At 40.0% G+C, this 17,568-nt stretch overlaps 1 protein-coding gene across 3 annotated transcripts in view; it reads right to left on the bottom strand.

Moving 5' to 3' along the window:
- Positions 1-17,568, bottom strand: part of LOC134350466 (tRNA (32-2'-O)-methyltransferase regulator THADA-like) — a 429,822-nt gene that overhangs the window by 352,065 nt on the left and 60,189 nt on the right. For 2 of the 3 annotated variants that reach the window (XM_063055680.1, XM_063055682.1), the window contains exons 19-20: positions 14,226-14,390; positions 8,131-8,291 (exon numbers count right to left, since the gene is read on the bottom strand). In XM_063055680.1, coding sequence (XP_062911750.1) covers positions 8,131-8,291; positions 14,226-14,390 — 326 coding nt within the window. The remainder of the gene's footprint in view (positions 1-8,130; positions 8,292-14,225; positions 14,391-17,568) is intronic. The other variant, XM_063055681.1, reaches the window with a different exon arrangement.

Below are 17,568 nucleotides of genomic sequence, written 5' to 3'. Positions count from 1 at the left end.
CTCACACCTCCTGAAGGAGGAAGCTTGCCTTCATGATCTCCTTAAATATTTCAACTTCCAGCCTTAATGTATCTCCTCCAGTTCTAGCCTCACTCAACCTCAATGGAAAAAGCCTGCTTACTTTTACCATATCTATATACCTTCATAATTTTGCATACCTCTATCAATTCTCCCTTCATTCTCCTACACTCTAGGGAATAAAGTACTAACCTATTCAACCTTTTCCTAAGAACTCAGATTCTCAAGTCCCAGCAACGTCTTTGTAAATTTTCTCTACCCTTTCAATCTTATTAATATCTTTCCTATAGGTAGGTGATCAGACTACACACAATACTACAAATTTGGCCTCACCAACACCTTACAGAACTTCAGCATAACATCCCACGTCCTATACTTAACACTTGCGATTTTTGAGAGCCAAGAAGCTCTCTTTGCAACCCTATGTACTTGTGACACCACCTTCAAAGCATTATGGATCTATATTCCCAAATCCCTTTTCTCTACAGAGCCCCACAATGCCCTAAAGTTCACCATACAAGTCCTACCCTGGTTTGATCCTCCCAAAGTACACCTCACACTTGTCTGCATTAAATTCCATCTGACATTTTTTAGCCCATTTTTTCAGCTTGTTCTAGATCCCACTGCAAACTCTGATAGTGTTCTCCCTGCCCACTACCCCCCTAATCTTGGTATCATCTATAAATCTGCTGATCCAGTTAACCACATTATCATCCAAATCATTAATGGACCTAGCACCGATCCCAGTGGCACACCACTAGTCACAGACCTTTAGTTGTAGAGGCAACCATCAACTACCGTTCTTTGGCTTCTTCCACTAAGCCAATGTTGGATATAATTTACTAGTTCATCCTGAATGCCAAATAACCAAACCTTCTGGATTAGACTCCCGCAACACACATAAAAGTTGCTGGTGAACGCAGCAGGCCAGGCAGCATCTCTAGGAAGAGGTACAGTCGACGTTTCAGGCCGAGACCCTTCGTCAGGACTAGACTCCCATTCAGGACCTTGTCAAAGGCCTTGCTAAAGTTCACGTAGCCTATATTCACTGCCCTTCCTTCATCAACCTTCTGCCCTTCCTTCATCAACCTTCCAAGTAACATCCTCAAAAAGCTCTATAAGATTGGTTGGACATCATCTACCATGCACGAAGACATATTGACTATCCCTAATCAGGACCTGTCTATTCAAATATTTACATATCCAGTCCTTTAGAATATCTTCCATGAACTTACCCACGCTTAATGTCAAGCTCACCGGCCTATAAATTCCCCTAAACTTGGTGTCATCTATAAATCTGCTGATCCAGTTAACCATATCTTAGAGCCTTTCTCAAGTAATGGAACAACATTAGCTATCCTCCAGTCCTCAGGCACCTCACCCACAACTAAGGACGTGTTAAAGACCTCTACAGTTTCAGCTCTAGCCAAGGCGATACCTCGTCAGGCCCTGGACACTCATCCATCCTAATTTGCCTCAAGAGAGCAAACACCACCTCTTCTGTAATCCAGATAAGATCCATGACCTCACTTCTGTTTTGCCTCAGTTTTACAGACTCTGTCTCCCTGATAAATACAGGTGCAAAAAATCTATTTAACTCTCCCATCTCTTTCAGCTCTAAGCATACATGACCACGCTGATCATCAAGTGGACTAATTTTGTCTCTTGCTATCATTTTGCACTTAAAATAGCTGTAGAAGCCCTTGGGATTCTCCTTAATCTTGTTAGCCAGAGCAACCTCATGCCTTATTTTAGCCCTATTGGATTTCCTTCAAGTGTTCTCTTTCCTTTCTTTTCTCCTCAAGCACCTCATTCATTCCTTGCTGTCCATACCTATTGTGCATAGTCATAGTCATACTTTATTGATCCCGGGGGAAATTGGTTTTCATTACAGTTGCACCATAAATAATAAATAGTAAAAGAACCATAAATAGTTAAATAGTAATATGTAAATTATGCCAGTAAATTATGAAATAAGTCCAGGTCCAGCCTATTGGCTCAGGGTGTCTGACCCTCCAAGGGAGGAGTTGTAAAGTTTGATGGCCACAGGCAGGAATGACTTCCTATGATGCTCTGTGCTGCATCTCCGTGGAATGAGTCTCTGGCTGAATGTACTCCTGTGCCCACCCAGTACATTATGTAGTGGATGGGAGACATTGACCAAGATTGCATGCAACTTAGACAGCATCCTCTTTTCAGACACCACCGTCAGAGAGTCCAGTTCCATTCCCACAACATCACTGGCCTTACGAATAAGTTTGTTGATTCTGTTGGTGTCTGCTACCCTCAGCCTGCTGCCCCAGCACACAACAGCAAACATGATAGCACTGGCCACCACAGACTCGTAGAACATCCTCAGCATCGTCCAGCAGATGTTAAAGGACCTCAGTCTCCTCAGGAAATAGAGACGGCTCAGTGCTTCTCGCTAGGCCACCTTACACTGTAAATAAAATGGTTACCGTGCCATAGAGGGTCCATGCAATGAGAGGGTTACAGCTGCTCAAATCGATTCACTTGCAACTTTGCAGCCATGAATAGAGTGCACCTCTTTCTTCTTCTTAACTGGGGCCTCAATATCTCTCAAAAGCCCAAGGTTCCCCAGACCAGTTAGTCTTGCCTTTTATTCTAACAAGGACAAAACTCTGTACTCTCAATATTTCACTTCTGAAGGCCTCCCACTTACCAAGCATCTCCTTGCCCGAAAGCAATCTATCCAAATCCACAACTGCCAGATCCTTTCTGGTGCCATTAAAATTGGCCTTTCTCTAATTTAGAATCTCAACTCAAGGAGTAGTCCCATCCATCCCCATAATTACTTCGAAACTCATGGAATTATAATCAGTAGATCTAAAGTGTTCCCCTGTATACCTTTCTGTTGCCCGGTATGTCGCGTTCCCTAATAGGAGATGCAATATCACACTAGTTGGCTTGTAAAAAAAAGAATCTCAGGGTTGTATATAGTGACACACGTACTTTGATAATAAATTTACTTTGAACTTCCTTTTCAACAAAAACCTACTGTTTCAATCTACTAGTTCAAAAGCACCAAAAGGGAGATCAAAAATGTATCCAATAAAATAATAAAGCTTTGAGGGGGCAAATTTAATAAACACAATTAAAGCCATTAAGATAATGTGAGTTTTATCCAATTCAAAAATAATGGCCCATATTTCTCAAGCCAGAGATATTAGCAAAGTAAATGCACCAATGCAACCTTCCATGCAATAGGATTTGCAGAGGGTGAGGGGGTGGGGGGAGAAGGTAGGCAATTTTTTAAAAATAATGCATTTCCTTCTTAATTTTTATTTCACTGAATGTTGTCAATTCTAGTTTTCTTTTCACATCTGCCGGTGTACAATAATTCCTTACATTCTGGTTAAAGTCTGAAGATCCACTAACATTACTCTAACTTTTAATGGATTTGTCTTTTTCCCACTCATTTATCAGAGTGGCACTTTGAGCTTCTCGCTAGGCCACCTTTCACTGTAAATAAAATGGTTACCGTGCCAAAGAGGGTTCCATGCAATGAGAGAGGGTTACAGCTGCTCAAGTCGATTCACATGCAACTTTGCAGCCATGAATATGCACAGGATGCAAGATAAAGGACAGAATCAGTCGCAGATGCCTTCCATCCAAGGCTGTAGACGTGAAAAGGGCAATCTCTGAATTTACAGCTTCCCATGATGAATTAATGTAATCAAGGAACACTATACCAAAAAGTAACTGATGTCAAATTTATAACTGAGCTACACGTGATCATGGTGAGAGTGCTAAATTGCTTTTTTTTTAAATGCAGTAACAAGTTGGGTAGTTTATCTTTGAAAATGATCACCACCAAGATCTTTATCCAGCGAATGCAATCTAATTAAGAGTACTTAATTTTAAAAAAACTGAAAAATACAAGAAATCCTCTAACCTCAATAGCATGAGAGTACAATAATTTGTTTGCTGCAAATCACAATAATTATAGTTTGACATGAATGTTTGAATGCCAGGACCCTGTACATCACAGTAGGAAAGGCAATTTGATTCCTGCACTCTAATCATTTCAATAATTGACTTTTAATTGCTTGGTTACTCAGATTTAAAAAACTACATATCTCTACGTCTAACTGAATAACTTTTCTTTCAATGCCTTAAACATGTTACGGAAATTGCCACATAATGCAGCTTCTTCCAATTACCTTTCACAATTTGCAACTTAAGTGAGGAATACCGCACTTTCAGTCACAACAATGTCAGGCAAATAAAACGACTTAATATCACATAACCTGCTTCCAAACTAGAATCACTGTGCTTTGTGATCATGAGACTTGCACTGTTTGAATGATATCTATAAAAGACTTCAAATCAAAAGTATCGCTCTTTGCCAAACCACAGGATAGCTAGTGAGCCACATAGCAAAACTAAGAGAACCAGGAAATTGCAGCCACCATTTCAAACCTCTGACACAATCTGGAAGCAAAGTATGTGAAAACACTAACTTTAGTGTATTATGTAATCAATGAGTTCCCATACAGTGGAAGGAAGTCAATAGCAGAGACCTTATAACAGCTAAGCAGTCTGTAAAACAATATTTGTTGAACAACAATTTTCAATTTGTTCTGCTTGGGCAGCAAGTGTCCAAACCTGGGCCTTTCTGCAGGTCAGGAAGGCCCAGGTTAAATCCCATCTTCTGCCAATTTAGCAAATTTCTTGTTAAACTGAATTTTGGTTCCTATCGCCGGCTTTTTAGGATTTAGATTAATTAAGAAGGTCAAGAGCATATGGACCCAATATTAACAATCAAGGCTGCATTTAATCCAATTAGGAAGAAAGATGCTGGCAAGGAAGAAATAGGATTTGTTGAGACACCATCAAAAAAAGATATGAAAGACTATTCTAATCATAAAATTTAACTTCATTTTATTTAATAATTTGAAAAGAATAACCAATGCTTATATGCCATCAATACCTAATTTAATTATTTTTCAAACATCCAAAACTGAATTATAATCCAAAATAATATTGGTCCTTTATCACCCTTAATATCATTGCTTATATCAGCTAAATAAAACTGTCATCTGGGTCTGCTGAAATAGTGTTAGGAGAGTTAATGGCAGTTGGGAGCTGTGTTGCAAGTATATTAGCATTGGGGCTTAAATAGCTAACTGAAGGTTAGCCAAGTAATTACACAACAGGTTACATAATAAAGTATGGGACACTCCAGATTTTAAAAAAATCCTTGAAATGCCTTTCTAAATGTTGCATAACTGAAAACCGTGCAGTTCTGCAGAGTGACGCTCTCAATCATTCAGCTGCATATGAAAGCCCAATTTACTTTCACATCATGTCAAATTCATCATTAAAAACTTATAAGGAAAAGATATTCCTTCATGGCCTGGCCCATGTAACCATTACGAGAAAGTTAAATATCTCATCTGTGTCCGATTATTTGTAAACAGTAATCCATAAATTAGCTCTGTTCAGAACAAAATGAAGACATAATTTAAATTTGAAAAAAACAGAAGATAGGCTGCAGAATGCATTGCTGTCTCAGACCCTTTTTAACAGTTATAAATCTACTACAATCTAGCCAGGTACAGAGTGACAAGCATTAATGAAACTCAACTAATTATGAGAGTTACAAGGGAAAACAATACAATAATTTTGGAAGAAGTGATTCTTCATTCCTCATACTTTCATGATTGGAAAGAAAATCTGGAAGACCTATGTACTCCAAATGTGTTTACTTCTTCTATTTAAACGCAAACAACAGGAATTCTGCAGATGCTGGAAATTCAAGCAACATACATCAAAGTTGCTGGTGAACGCAGCAGGCCAGGCAGCATCTATAGGAAGAGGCGCAGTCGACGTTTCAGGCCGAGACCCTTCGTCAGGACTAACTGAAGGCCTTCAGTTAGTCCTGACGAAGGGTCTCGGCCTGAAACGTCGACTGCGCCTCTTCCTATAGATGCTGCCTGGCCTGCTGCGTTCACCAGCAACTTTGATGTATGTTACTTCTTCTATTCATCAGTAATGCCTTCATTCTCTTATATAGATATTCTCAAATTACTTTTTTTATTTCATTGTACAAGTGAAATAATTAAATTTTCTTTGACTAATGATTAATTTGTCTAGGCAGTGAATAAGATCTTTTCCCATTGAGTTTTTCTACTGGTCTAACAATGACTACAATAACAAAGCAACCCTGTATGTGCTTGTTAAGGTCATTCATATTTACATGGTGCAATAATGTAATCAACCAGCCAGCTTTTGGAAATAAGTACAGGTTTTACCATGGAAACAAAAATGATGAAAATGGCCAAGGAAAAATACGAAAAAAACATTTGAGTTTTAATGAAATTGAACTGCTTTATTAATAGGATAATGCATTGGAAATGTAAATGCTGTATCTGGCAACAATTCCATCTGGATTGCAGTATTTTAATCCAAGCATTTACAGTTCTTTTTACTGCCAAACAAGAATTTCACAATAATGTGTAGCATAATAGGCCTGTCAATAAGATTTGATGCCAGGCTCCAAAATCATACGCAATGTCTATCTCTGTAATTGTAGTAAATTAATTTTCAGTTTTGATTGACCGGGCAGTTTATTCCAGCAGTTTGTGCATGATCAGACTTAATTATAATCCTGAAGTTTAAAAGACTGCAGTTGCTGGAAATCTGAAATAAAACAGAAAAAAACAGGAAACACTCAGCATCTGTGGATGTCAACAGAGTTAATGCTTCAGGTTGAACATCCTTTTTTCGGAAATTATATTCCTTCAAAAGAAATTTGTTTCCCTTGATCGCAGAAAAATGTGATCACAGGGTCCTGTGGCAGCTGGGAAACACCTAATATTCACAAGAAATACAAGATCCAGATATAATATTGTTCTCAACAAGCAAATGGATATTCCCTAGCAGAAGCATTACAATGCACCGTGCAACATCGACTAGTGATGGGACATCATGGCAAAAAAAAAAGCAAAATCACTTTCTCATCAACTGTACAAATCTAATTAAAGGAAATTATTTGTCTGTCACATCAAGCCATCTAACTCTGCTCTGGAACAGCAACTCTCGAAGCCAACAGGTGTGCAGAATTAGAAGAAAAGAGAAGAAAATAGAAAGAGAGGCAGCAACAACCAAAGCCCGATCTGCCATCTGGAACTACCTGTCCTGAATGCCGAAGAACTTTCGAAGCCAAGGTTGGACTCATAAGCCACTTGAGAGCCCACAAGTAGATCAACAGAACGAAGACCATCATCCTCGACCTCGAAGGACAGCCACAACGATGAGACTATTTAACATTTGGTAAGGCACTACAGAGACTTCATAGAAGATAGCAACCATTTTTGTGCCCGAGGACTTGAGCCATCAGAAGCAAGCTCTCTGATAAGTTACACATTCTGAACAGATCTGCAAACTAAGAATGAATTTAGAATTTAACTACATTGTTCTTGGGATTATTTAAATACCAGTATTCTTTCATAATCATGAGAGTACAATTCCGATAAATTTTGGGACTCTGTTAGCATCAGACCCGTAGATCTTCCAGACAATTATATACTGTTCCTATTAATATTTTTTCTTTAAAAACTTCTACTTCACCATTTCTTACATGTTACACTGTAACATACATTTTCTGATGAAGCTGGTGAATTTAAAAGGAATAGGAAACATACAAGCATTTCAGATGCTACTCCAGCCATAAGCCTACCTGCATTCCTGACCTCCAGTACTTCACATTCAACTCCAGATCTCTCCACACCCGAGGCCCAGCTAAGAAAGCTTGGCTCGTTGCAAACCCCACTGGATGCCCTGCTCACATTCTGGACTAACATCACAGTAAATGCTGGTCCTTCATGATTGCCAACCAATCAGACAGAAACATAGAAATCCTACAGCACAATACAGGCCCTTCAGCCCACAAAGCTGTGCCAAACATGTCCTTACCTTAGAAATTACCTGGTATAGAAACATAGAAAACTTACAGCACAATACAGGCAAATGAAGGATTATGAAGTTTTACTGTATATCTTTTCAGCACTTGTGTCAATACATCTGCCAATGTCATTGTGCTCCACATGGAAATCACACTTATTTACAAAGGGATTGAAATGATACCTGGTGGAATGAGAGTAGTCCGTCCTTTGAGTTGGGTGCTGACTGAACAGGCAAATTTTGACACAAGAATCCCAACAGCAAGGAGATTTCCTTCATACTTCTCCAACAACACACAAGAACCATTTGAGCAGTAACCTGACAGGAACGTCCGGCTGGATCTGCTTATGGTAAATAGAGACAATAGATTAAAAATCACACGCGACTAGTCATCTCCACAGTAACAGGCACCGTGAGTATTTTCTATTCATCTTACTATGATTTTGAGGCAATTACGGCACTTATTAAAATATACTATATGAGAAACATATGTAATTTCAAATTAGAAATTACCATCCTTAATACATTTTGATAAAACTGTAAATAGGGGGGCAGGTAGTGTAGTGGTCAGCACAACACTTTACAGTATCAGCGACCCAGGTTCAATTCCTGCCGCTGCCTGTAAAGGGTTTGCATGTTCTCCCTGTGATCACAGTTTTCCTCCAAGTGCTCAGGTTCGCTACCGCAGTCAACGACGTACCAGTTGGTAAGTTAGTTGATCATTGTAAATCATCCTGTGATTAGGACAAGGTTAAATCAGGGGTTGCTGGGCAGTGCAGCTTGAACGGCCAGAAGGCCCTACTCTGCCCTGTATCTCAATAACAAAAATTAAATAAGGAAATTCGCCAATACCATTCTTGTCACGTAGCAGGAGGTAGTCAGAGTAACTTACTCATAACTGATCTCTTGCCCTCTATGATATCATATCCCAAGGGTAGCTACAAGTTCAAAAACCCAATATACGTGATAAATCCTGACCATCACATTAAAGTATGCCAGCCACAATAGAAGTATCTAACATAAAACTTCACGGCAACTCTCCAGTCAACACATTTAGTATCTTTACATGTAGGTTAATAGAAATTATATGTAATTAAGTACAATGTTCTTTTCCACAACACTAGTTTATAATTACTTTAACAGCTTCAGAAACGGATCCAATTGCAAGACAATTTTACGTCATGATCATTTAAATTTTCTCTAAGTTTACAACAAAACAGAACTTTGAACAAAATATCTGAATGAAACGAGAAAATATATTTGCCCACATTTCCTGCAATTAATTCTGTCAGGATGATTTTATTCAAACAATATTTTTGAGTTATCGAAAAATTAATCCAAATTACTCAACTGTGAACCCTTTCTGAAAACATGCTCAAAGACGGTTTCTGGTTGGTGGGTTTTCAATCTTAGTTAATAGATAATTAGATTTGCTTCTTCTATGGAATTGTGTTGAATACACCACGAATATTCACAAATTCAGGTTTTACATTAAGACAATACCAAGTGTTAGAGCACCACCCAGTGCCTCCAGCTGAGAACTGAAGACAAACTACGAGAAACAGTAAAATTATATAGCAAAAAACAAATCGTTGGAGGAATTTAGTGGTCGAGCAACATCTGTTGGGAGAAGGTAACTGCTGAAGTTTAGGGTCAAAACCTTGTATTGGGACTACAAATGTTATTGTCATGTTTGTCCTACGAAATAGAGAGATCAGAAAAAATTGCTCCTCACATAGGATTAAATGTAATCCCAAATTTAAAATCTCCACTATTCGTGTATTTTGATATTATTCTAAACAGGATGCTCCACAGTATGTGCACCCTCCAAGCACCCCAAAATAACCATTCCTAGAACTGTGAATTGGATAGCAATCGGTGGAATAGTGTACCAAGTTTTCAATGATTCTGCTGATTCTTTAATGAACCACCAGATGGCAGACAAGTCGAAAATAAGCTGCTTCAATTTGGCTAAGAAGTAGACAAAGTCCAGTTTATTAGCGTATGTACAAATATATGCATGCACAGGTCCATTCATAGATTCGTGCAAATGCCAATAAACTAGACTTTCTTGTAGAAACTGTGTATACCCCATTCCTTAGTCTACTAATAGAGCAGGGGGATGGGAGCCGGAGGGATAGTGCTGAGGATGAGGTAGTGGGTTTACAAACAGAGGCAATGTGTACTGAGACCACTAGCATGGAGAGGCTGATGACTGGGCAAAATTGCAGTCAACAGGATGAGTTGCAACGTAAAAGGCAGACAAATCAAACAAGGTGAATACAGGACTGAAGCTGTTATATTTGAATGTGTGCACAGTTACGGATTGGCATCTTCACTGAATCGTGGCTGAAAGAAGGTTATAGCCGGGAGCTTGATGGCCAAGGACACACATTATATCACAAGGTCAGGCAGTAGACAGGGGGTGGTGTGGCTCTGTTGGTTAAAAAAGAAAATCAAATCATTACAAAGAGATGACACAGGGTCGGAAGGTGTTGAATCATTGTGGGTAGAGCTAAGCAACATCAAGGGTGAAAAGACCCTGATGGGAGTTATATACAGACCCCCAAACAGTAGTAAAGGTGTGATCTACAAATTGCAACAGGAGATAGAAAACGCATGCCAAAAAGGCAATCATAGGGGATTTCAATATGCGGGTAGATCAGGAAAATCAGGATGCTGCTGGATCCCAAGAGGGGGAGTTTTTACAAAGCCAACAAGATGGCTTTTATGAGCAGCTCATGGTTAAGCCCATTATGGGATCAGTTATTCTGGACTAGTGTAGTGCAATGAACCGGAATTAATTAGAGAGCTTAAGTTAAAGAAACCATTAGGGACAAGTGATCATAATGGTAGATTTCACTCAGAAACTTGAGAAGGAGAAGCTGACGTTCAAGGTATTAATATTACAATGGAGTAAAAGGAATTGGAGAGGCCAAAACTGTGGAAAAAAACATTGGCAGGGATTATGGCAGAGCAGCAATGGCTGGAATATCTGGGAGCAATTCGGAAGGTGCAGGATATATCACAAAGGGAAGAAGTATTTTAAACGCAGGGTGACAGTCGTGGCTGACAAGAGAAGTCAAAAGCCAAAGAAAGAGTATGTAATACAGCGAAAATTAGTGGGAATTAGAGGATTGGGAGGCTTTTAAAAGCCAACAGAAGGTAGCTAAAAAAATTATAAAGGAAAAAAATGGAATAGTAAGCTAGCCAATAATATTTAAGAGGAAACCAAAAGCTTCTACATCTATATATAAAGTGTAAAAGAGACGCGAGAGTAGTCCTTGGGCAGAATTACATAAAGGTTAATTTATAGGATGAGTTGGAGGTGAAGAAGGCAAATGCAATGTTAACATTCATTTTGAGAGGACTGGAATATAAAAGCAAGGATGTAATGTTGAGACTTTATAAAGCACTGGTGAGATCTCATTGGAGTACTGTGACAAACAAGAAAAAATCTGCAGATGCTGGAAATCCAAGCAACACACACAAAATGCTGGAGGAACTCAGCAGGCCAGGCAGCATCTAGGAAAAGAGTACAGTCGACGTTTTGGGCCGAAAGCCTTCAGCAGGAGTACTGTGAGCAGTTTTGGGCCCCTTATCCAAGAAGGGATGTGCAGACATTGGTTCAACGGAGGTTCACAAAAATTATTCTGGGATTGAAAGGTTTGTCATATGAGAAGCATTTGTTGGCTCCAGGCCTCTATTCACTGGAATTCAGAAAAATGAGGCATGACCTCAATGGAAACCTACTGAATGTTGAAACGCCTCGATAGATGTGGAGAGGATGTTTCCTATGGTGGGGGAGTGTAAGACCAGAGGACACAGCCTCAGAATAGAGGGATGCCCATTTTGAACAGAGATGAAAAGGAATTTCTTTAGCCAGAGAGTGGCAAATCTGTGGAGTTCATTGCCACAGGCAGCTGTAGAGGCTAAATCATTGGGTATATTTAAGGCAGAGTTTGATAGATTTTTGATTAGTCAGGGTATGAAGGTATACGGGGAGAAGGCTGAAAGACTCGATGAGCTGAATGGCCTAATTCTGCTCCTGTGTCTTATGGAATCATGGAAGGCAGGAGATTGGGGCTGAGAGGGATAATGGATCAGCCATGATGAAAAGGTGGAGCAGACTCGATGGGCCAAATGGCTTAATTCTGCTCTGAAATCTTAAGGTCTTATAACTTACGTTTTGTTGTGAATGCTGCTTACCTGACACTATACAGGCATATAGTATCCAATAAGCAGCATTCACAACAAAACATGTTATACACAGTTTCTACAGGAAAGAACACAATTAAGACTGTCTACTATAGTGCAAAGTGATCTGAATGGTCAGTGTCACTGAAATGAAGAAATTATAACAGTTATTTCATAATTTACTGGCATAATTTACATATTACTATTTAACTATTTGTGGTTCTATTACTATTTATTATTTATGGCGTAACTGTAACGAAAACCAATTTCCCCCTGGGATCAATAAAGTATGACTATGACTATGTTCTGCAGGTTGGTTCAAGAAGTGAATGGCTGAAGGTTAAATAGTTTGCTCTTGAAGCTGATGGTGTGGAACTTCCAGTAAGATGGCAGCACATTTGAATGCAGTGGCCTCTCCAGGGCCAAACAAAGGTGCACTTTTCTTTTTAAAATGGGTTTTTTTACGATCGTAAGACTATACCGGATTCTAAGAGTTAGGGGTACTGCATCAGTAATCTGCTCGTTGTTCAGGGTAGCCCACTAGGGTGTCGAGGGAGCCAGTGGACGGGCCAGAAAAAGAGAAGCCGGCGGTTGGCCGGGAGGAAGAGAAGCCTGCGGACGAGCTGGAGAGGGTTCGGAGGAGCTGAACTGGGTGCAGAATATGCTGCTGCCTGCTGCTCAAAGACATTGAAGCTGGTGCGCAAAAGCAGCGTGCAGCATAACCATGAATGAGTGACTGTCTTAGATGTTTCTTTTGCAATCCCAAGACCCTGCTGGACATCGATAATGTAAGTTGCCACAGGCCTGTTTCCTTTGTTTGGTGAGACAGCCGATGAGGCAGTCATCGGCCTCACTGTAACCGCGGGCTTGCCTGCTTCCACAGTCCAAGTAAGGACACACCAGAGGCGGTGTAGCATGGCATCCGTGCTCCGTTGGGGACTGGCCTCTCCTGTCGGTGCTGCCCTCCAGTGTTCATCCTGTGGAATGACAGGCTGGATTGCCTGGACCGACACAATCAATTTGCGTGTCGTTCAGGGACTTAGACTACACATGTAGTTTCTTCCATAACGATGTGTGTTTTTTTCTCTCTTGCCTACTTTGAATGTATGTTATGCACCCTGGCCCCAGAGGAATGCTGTTTCGTTGGACTGTATCCATATACAGTTTGAACGAAAATTAACTTGATTTGATTTGATTTGTTCTCACTGCACAATAGTAGCTAGTAGATGGTAGGTATCATTCCATCATTCACCTGGGACTTCCTTTTTATTGAGGGTGAAAGACTAGGCTGGGGGTGGATTATAAATGCAAAAGCTAGATAAAAAATTAAACAGACGAAGATTCAGTCCAAGATATGCCTTTTTTTTTTCGTTTCCAGAGATACTGCCTATCCTTCTAATTTCCTTCAACCTTTTGTGTGTGTTGCTCTGAACTTCCAGGATCTGCAGTATCGCTTGTTTAAAATATTACAGCCTGTCACTTCTCTCAAAATTAGAAGTGGAAGAATCCGACTGAAGTTATGAACTAACATGTAAATTTAAAGAAATAATAGGGAGGATCACAATAGGTTTGAAGAAGTGTTTCTTTTCCTTAATAGCTCAAGAATATCTTTATCTCTACTCCAAATAAGATGACACATCATTCTGATAGGTTTTGATTACACAAGTTGAACCAATTCATCTTCAGCCAAGAGAGCTCAGAAATGAGTGGTGGTCTCCGGATAAGCAAAAGGCCATTTGTTCCCCCAAAAGTTCTGAATACTCTGCTTTGGAGGATTTTGCCTGCTTGGCCACTGGGTATATTCAGGTCTGAGATTGATAGAATTTTATGGTAGTTGGGAGAGTGGACTCATACTGTCACTGAATGGCAGAGTCAACTCAATGGGGTGAATGACCTAGAATTGCTATATTCTGTTTTTATGAGTGTAGCTTACTGTGGCCATTGAAATTCCCGTGGGGTTGCTTTGTAGACAGAGAGGCAGCACAACCTCAGAAGCCTATCTAATCGTGGTTAACTTTATACCGTGTTCAGTGTGAACCTTCGCATAAATAAATGCTCAGAAGAATAATTGATTTTGTTACCTGTCATGGTCATGCTCACATTTTCAGTAGAATTGCAGTATCCACGAAGATTTTTACTTGATTCTCTGCATTCATCACTTTTCAGCACTTTCACTTGTACAAAATAATCATTGGTGTCTTGTGGCTTTATTTCATTTATAATCCTATGCAAGTTTTCAGCAGTCTCTGTTTGGGAAACAATGCAATGACTAGTTACATCAACAAGCATTCTCACCTCAGCTCCTGCACTAACCTTTGGAACAGAATTCACACTCTGTCATCTCAATGGGCAAGGTCAGCCTGGCTTTTGCAATTGGCATTAATCAAAACTACTGACGTTCAGCTGTTGCTACAGCAGCAAGTTCAGATATTGATGCATTGGGATTTTTTTCTGGGCTAAATCATCAGTTTGATCTGACACCAAATTCCATGGAATCCAAATTCAGAGTCCAGTCTTGTTGGGATTCCCCGAAGTTGCAATGGGGATTCACCAAAGAAACCACTGACTTCAACGGAGACGAAGAGCATGATTGATGGGGGAAAAGGGCGGGATGTTACTTGGTATAAACATGTTATTTTGCAATAGTGCTCACATGGATTTCAGGCAGTAATTCTAGGAGGACCAAGCTTGCACAATCGGACCTTTGACGCGCCATAATCCCAATTTTTGGGGAAACTGTCAAATACTTCCAGTAAATATCACACAACACACTTTAATGGTTTTTCATGGGAAATAACATATTGAAGCGCCCCAGAGACTTTCATAGATGTTTCCATAACCAAAGAAAGCCAAAATATTATCTTACATATCATTGGAAAGGCTAATATAATTTAAAATTACAGCAAGGGCACTTCAAAATACAAAACTAATAAATGGAACCTCATCAGCCAAATAACTTCAGGGCCCTCCCTCTTCACAGCCTAGGCCCTTCAAATTTACACAGCTCATTTAAAGCTTCACTCTTATCCAAACAAACCTGCTCCAGCCAAAGCCAATCTCTTCACATAATTAACAGCTTCCTTCCCTCCAAAATTCCTGAATTCTCTCCAGTGCTCCAGGCAGTACCCAAGTCAGAACTGCACAGTACTCCACGTGTGGGATCACTAATGTTTTTTTCACAATTCCAGCATGACCCGTCTGGTTCTGTGCTTAGGAGCTTTACCAATAAAGACAAGTGTCCATCTGTGTCCTAACCACCTTGCCCCTGCTGCTGCTACCTTCAAGAATCTACGGTAACACATCCAGGACCATTCCGTTCATCTACATCTTTTGTTTTCTATCATTTATTATCTATTCCCTTGTATCTGATGGATCACGGCCTGCTAGGGAAACACCAATGTCCTTCGAACAGAAATGCCTACAAGAAGTAGTGGATACAGTCCAGCCCATCACAGGTAAAGCTCTTCCCACCATTGAGCACATTTACAAGCAGCGCTATCACAGGAAAGCAGCATCCATCATCAAGGTCATGCACTCTTTTCATTGCTGCCATCAGGAAGGAGATACTGGAGCCTCAAGTCCCACACCACCAGGTTCAGAAACAGTTATTACCTATCAACCACCAGGCTCGTGAACCAGAGGGGAGAACTTCAAGCACTCCAACAATGAACTGATTTCACAAACTCTGTACTCTACAACTCGTGCCCTCAATATCTATTGCTTATTTAGTATCTTCTTTTCTTTTTGTATTTGTAGTTTGTCTTTTAGCACATAGGGTATTTGTCCATCTCTGTTGTATGCAGTTTTACATTGATTCTATAGTGTTTATTATTTACTGTGAATGCCCGTACGAAAATGGATCTCAGGGTAGTATATGGTGACATTATGTACTTTGATAATAAATTTACTATGAACTTTCAACTATTACCCTTCTCCAAAGGCTTACATTAAATTTCTGGATTGAATTTCTGGTGTTAATTTTTTTAAGCCTATTTTACCAGTCCACTGACATCTTGGTCTATAATTCTCACTCTTATTAAGCACACCATTGCTGCTGATGTCATACCCAACATATCAAGGGTTTGGGAGGTACAGCTGCAGAGCCTTGCCAATTTGCCTGTAGCTGGTATGGAGCCAGCGATGAAGGAATTAGGTACTTAATCTGATGGAGGGAGGGATGGCTGTATTCAGGGTAACACCAAGTGCCAAAGACAACTGTGTACAGCAAATCCAGTCTCTTGGTTTTAATCCTGGATGGGCTATCGCTGTATCAAATATATCCAAGGTATTTAATAGCTTCTCAAAAATACTGTAATTGCACAGTAAGTCAATCTAGAAAGCTCTTTTATCTTTGTTCAGTGAAATCACAGAAAACAGAAAACTAAATTACCATATATCCCACAGTTTTGAAACTTGGTACAGTTTTATTGGTGTGGATAGTTGTGGAATTTACCAATAATAGGATAATTTTGTTGAACAATATATTAAACAAATTGCAAAAAGAAAAGTGAAGCAGACAAATATGTATAATGCTTACAATCCCAGAGATGCCAGATTTCCAATTTAAGACATGCTTCATGTGGATGTCCTAGGGTAACAAAGTAGAAAACGTGATACCGATGGTGAAGGACAAGCAGCGTAAGGTAGGTTGGTCTTCACAAACACAATCTCAAATGTTTATCCACAGCAGAGTAGAAACTAAACAGAAGAGGTCCAAAGAGGATAAAGCAGCCCTTGTCTCCTTAAAACTTAACCCTGGCCTGTTCATGGGAGGAGTTAAAGATGGCACCAGAGGTTTTCGCAGACTTGGGTAACTTCTTCCAGTTCGTCGGTGAAACAATTTAATTCCTTCTCTTTTAATATCTTTTTTTTCTTTTTTGAGATGGCTGGGTTGCTGGTGCAGTCCATGGTCTACATCTACACTCAACTGAGGTTTTTCACGGTGGTGGGTTCACGCTCTGAGAACTCGCCAAGCGTCCTGGCGTTTTTGCTATCGCTATGTGTTTTCGGGGTGCGGCCCTGTGCACAACCCAGTTCCTCACTGGTTTCGCTAACTAAAGCATCGCAGGAGATTGAAACATTGAGACAGCAGTGTATGCTGCTGTAGAAAGAAGGCCCTCAAGTTGGGGGAACTCAAATAAGTGACGCTACAGATTGTAACGTCGAATCAGCAAGCTGTTGATCTCCCACTGGTCTGTTGCAGGAGCAGTATCTCTCGAGAGAGAAAGAGAGAGAGAGAGAGAGAGAGAGAGAGCCTGTTTGAGATGTCGAAGTAGTGGGGTAGCGGGAGGAGGTAGGATTGATGCTTTTGTGGCTGCTTGTGGGAGAAGGAAGGGGAGCTTTGGGATTCCAACATTTTCTGTCATTCGTTCGAGTTTTTCTTCTGTTTTCTGAATGTCTGTGAAGAGTAATAATTTCATGTTG

The sequence above is a fragment of the Mobula hypostoma genome, chromosome 8, assembly GCF_963921235.1.
Source record: "Mobula hypostoma chromosome 8, sMobHyp1.1, whole genome shotgun sequence".
Taxonomy (NCBI): Eukaryota; Metazoa; Chordata; class Chondrichthyes; order Myliobatiformes; family Myliobatidae; genus Mobula; species Mobula hypostoma.
The sequence above is the reverse complement of the archived record's forward strand: the minus strand, read 5'-3'. Positions and strand labels throughout refer to the sequence as shown.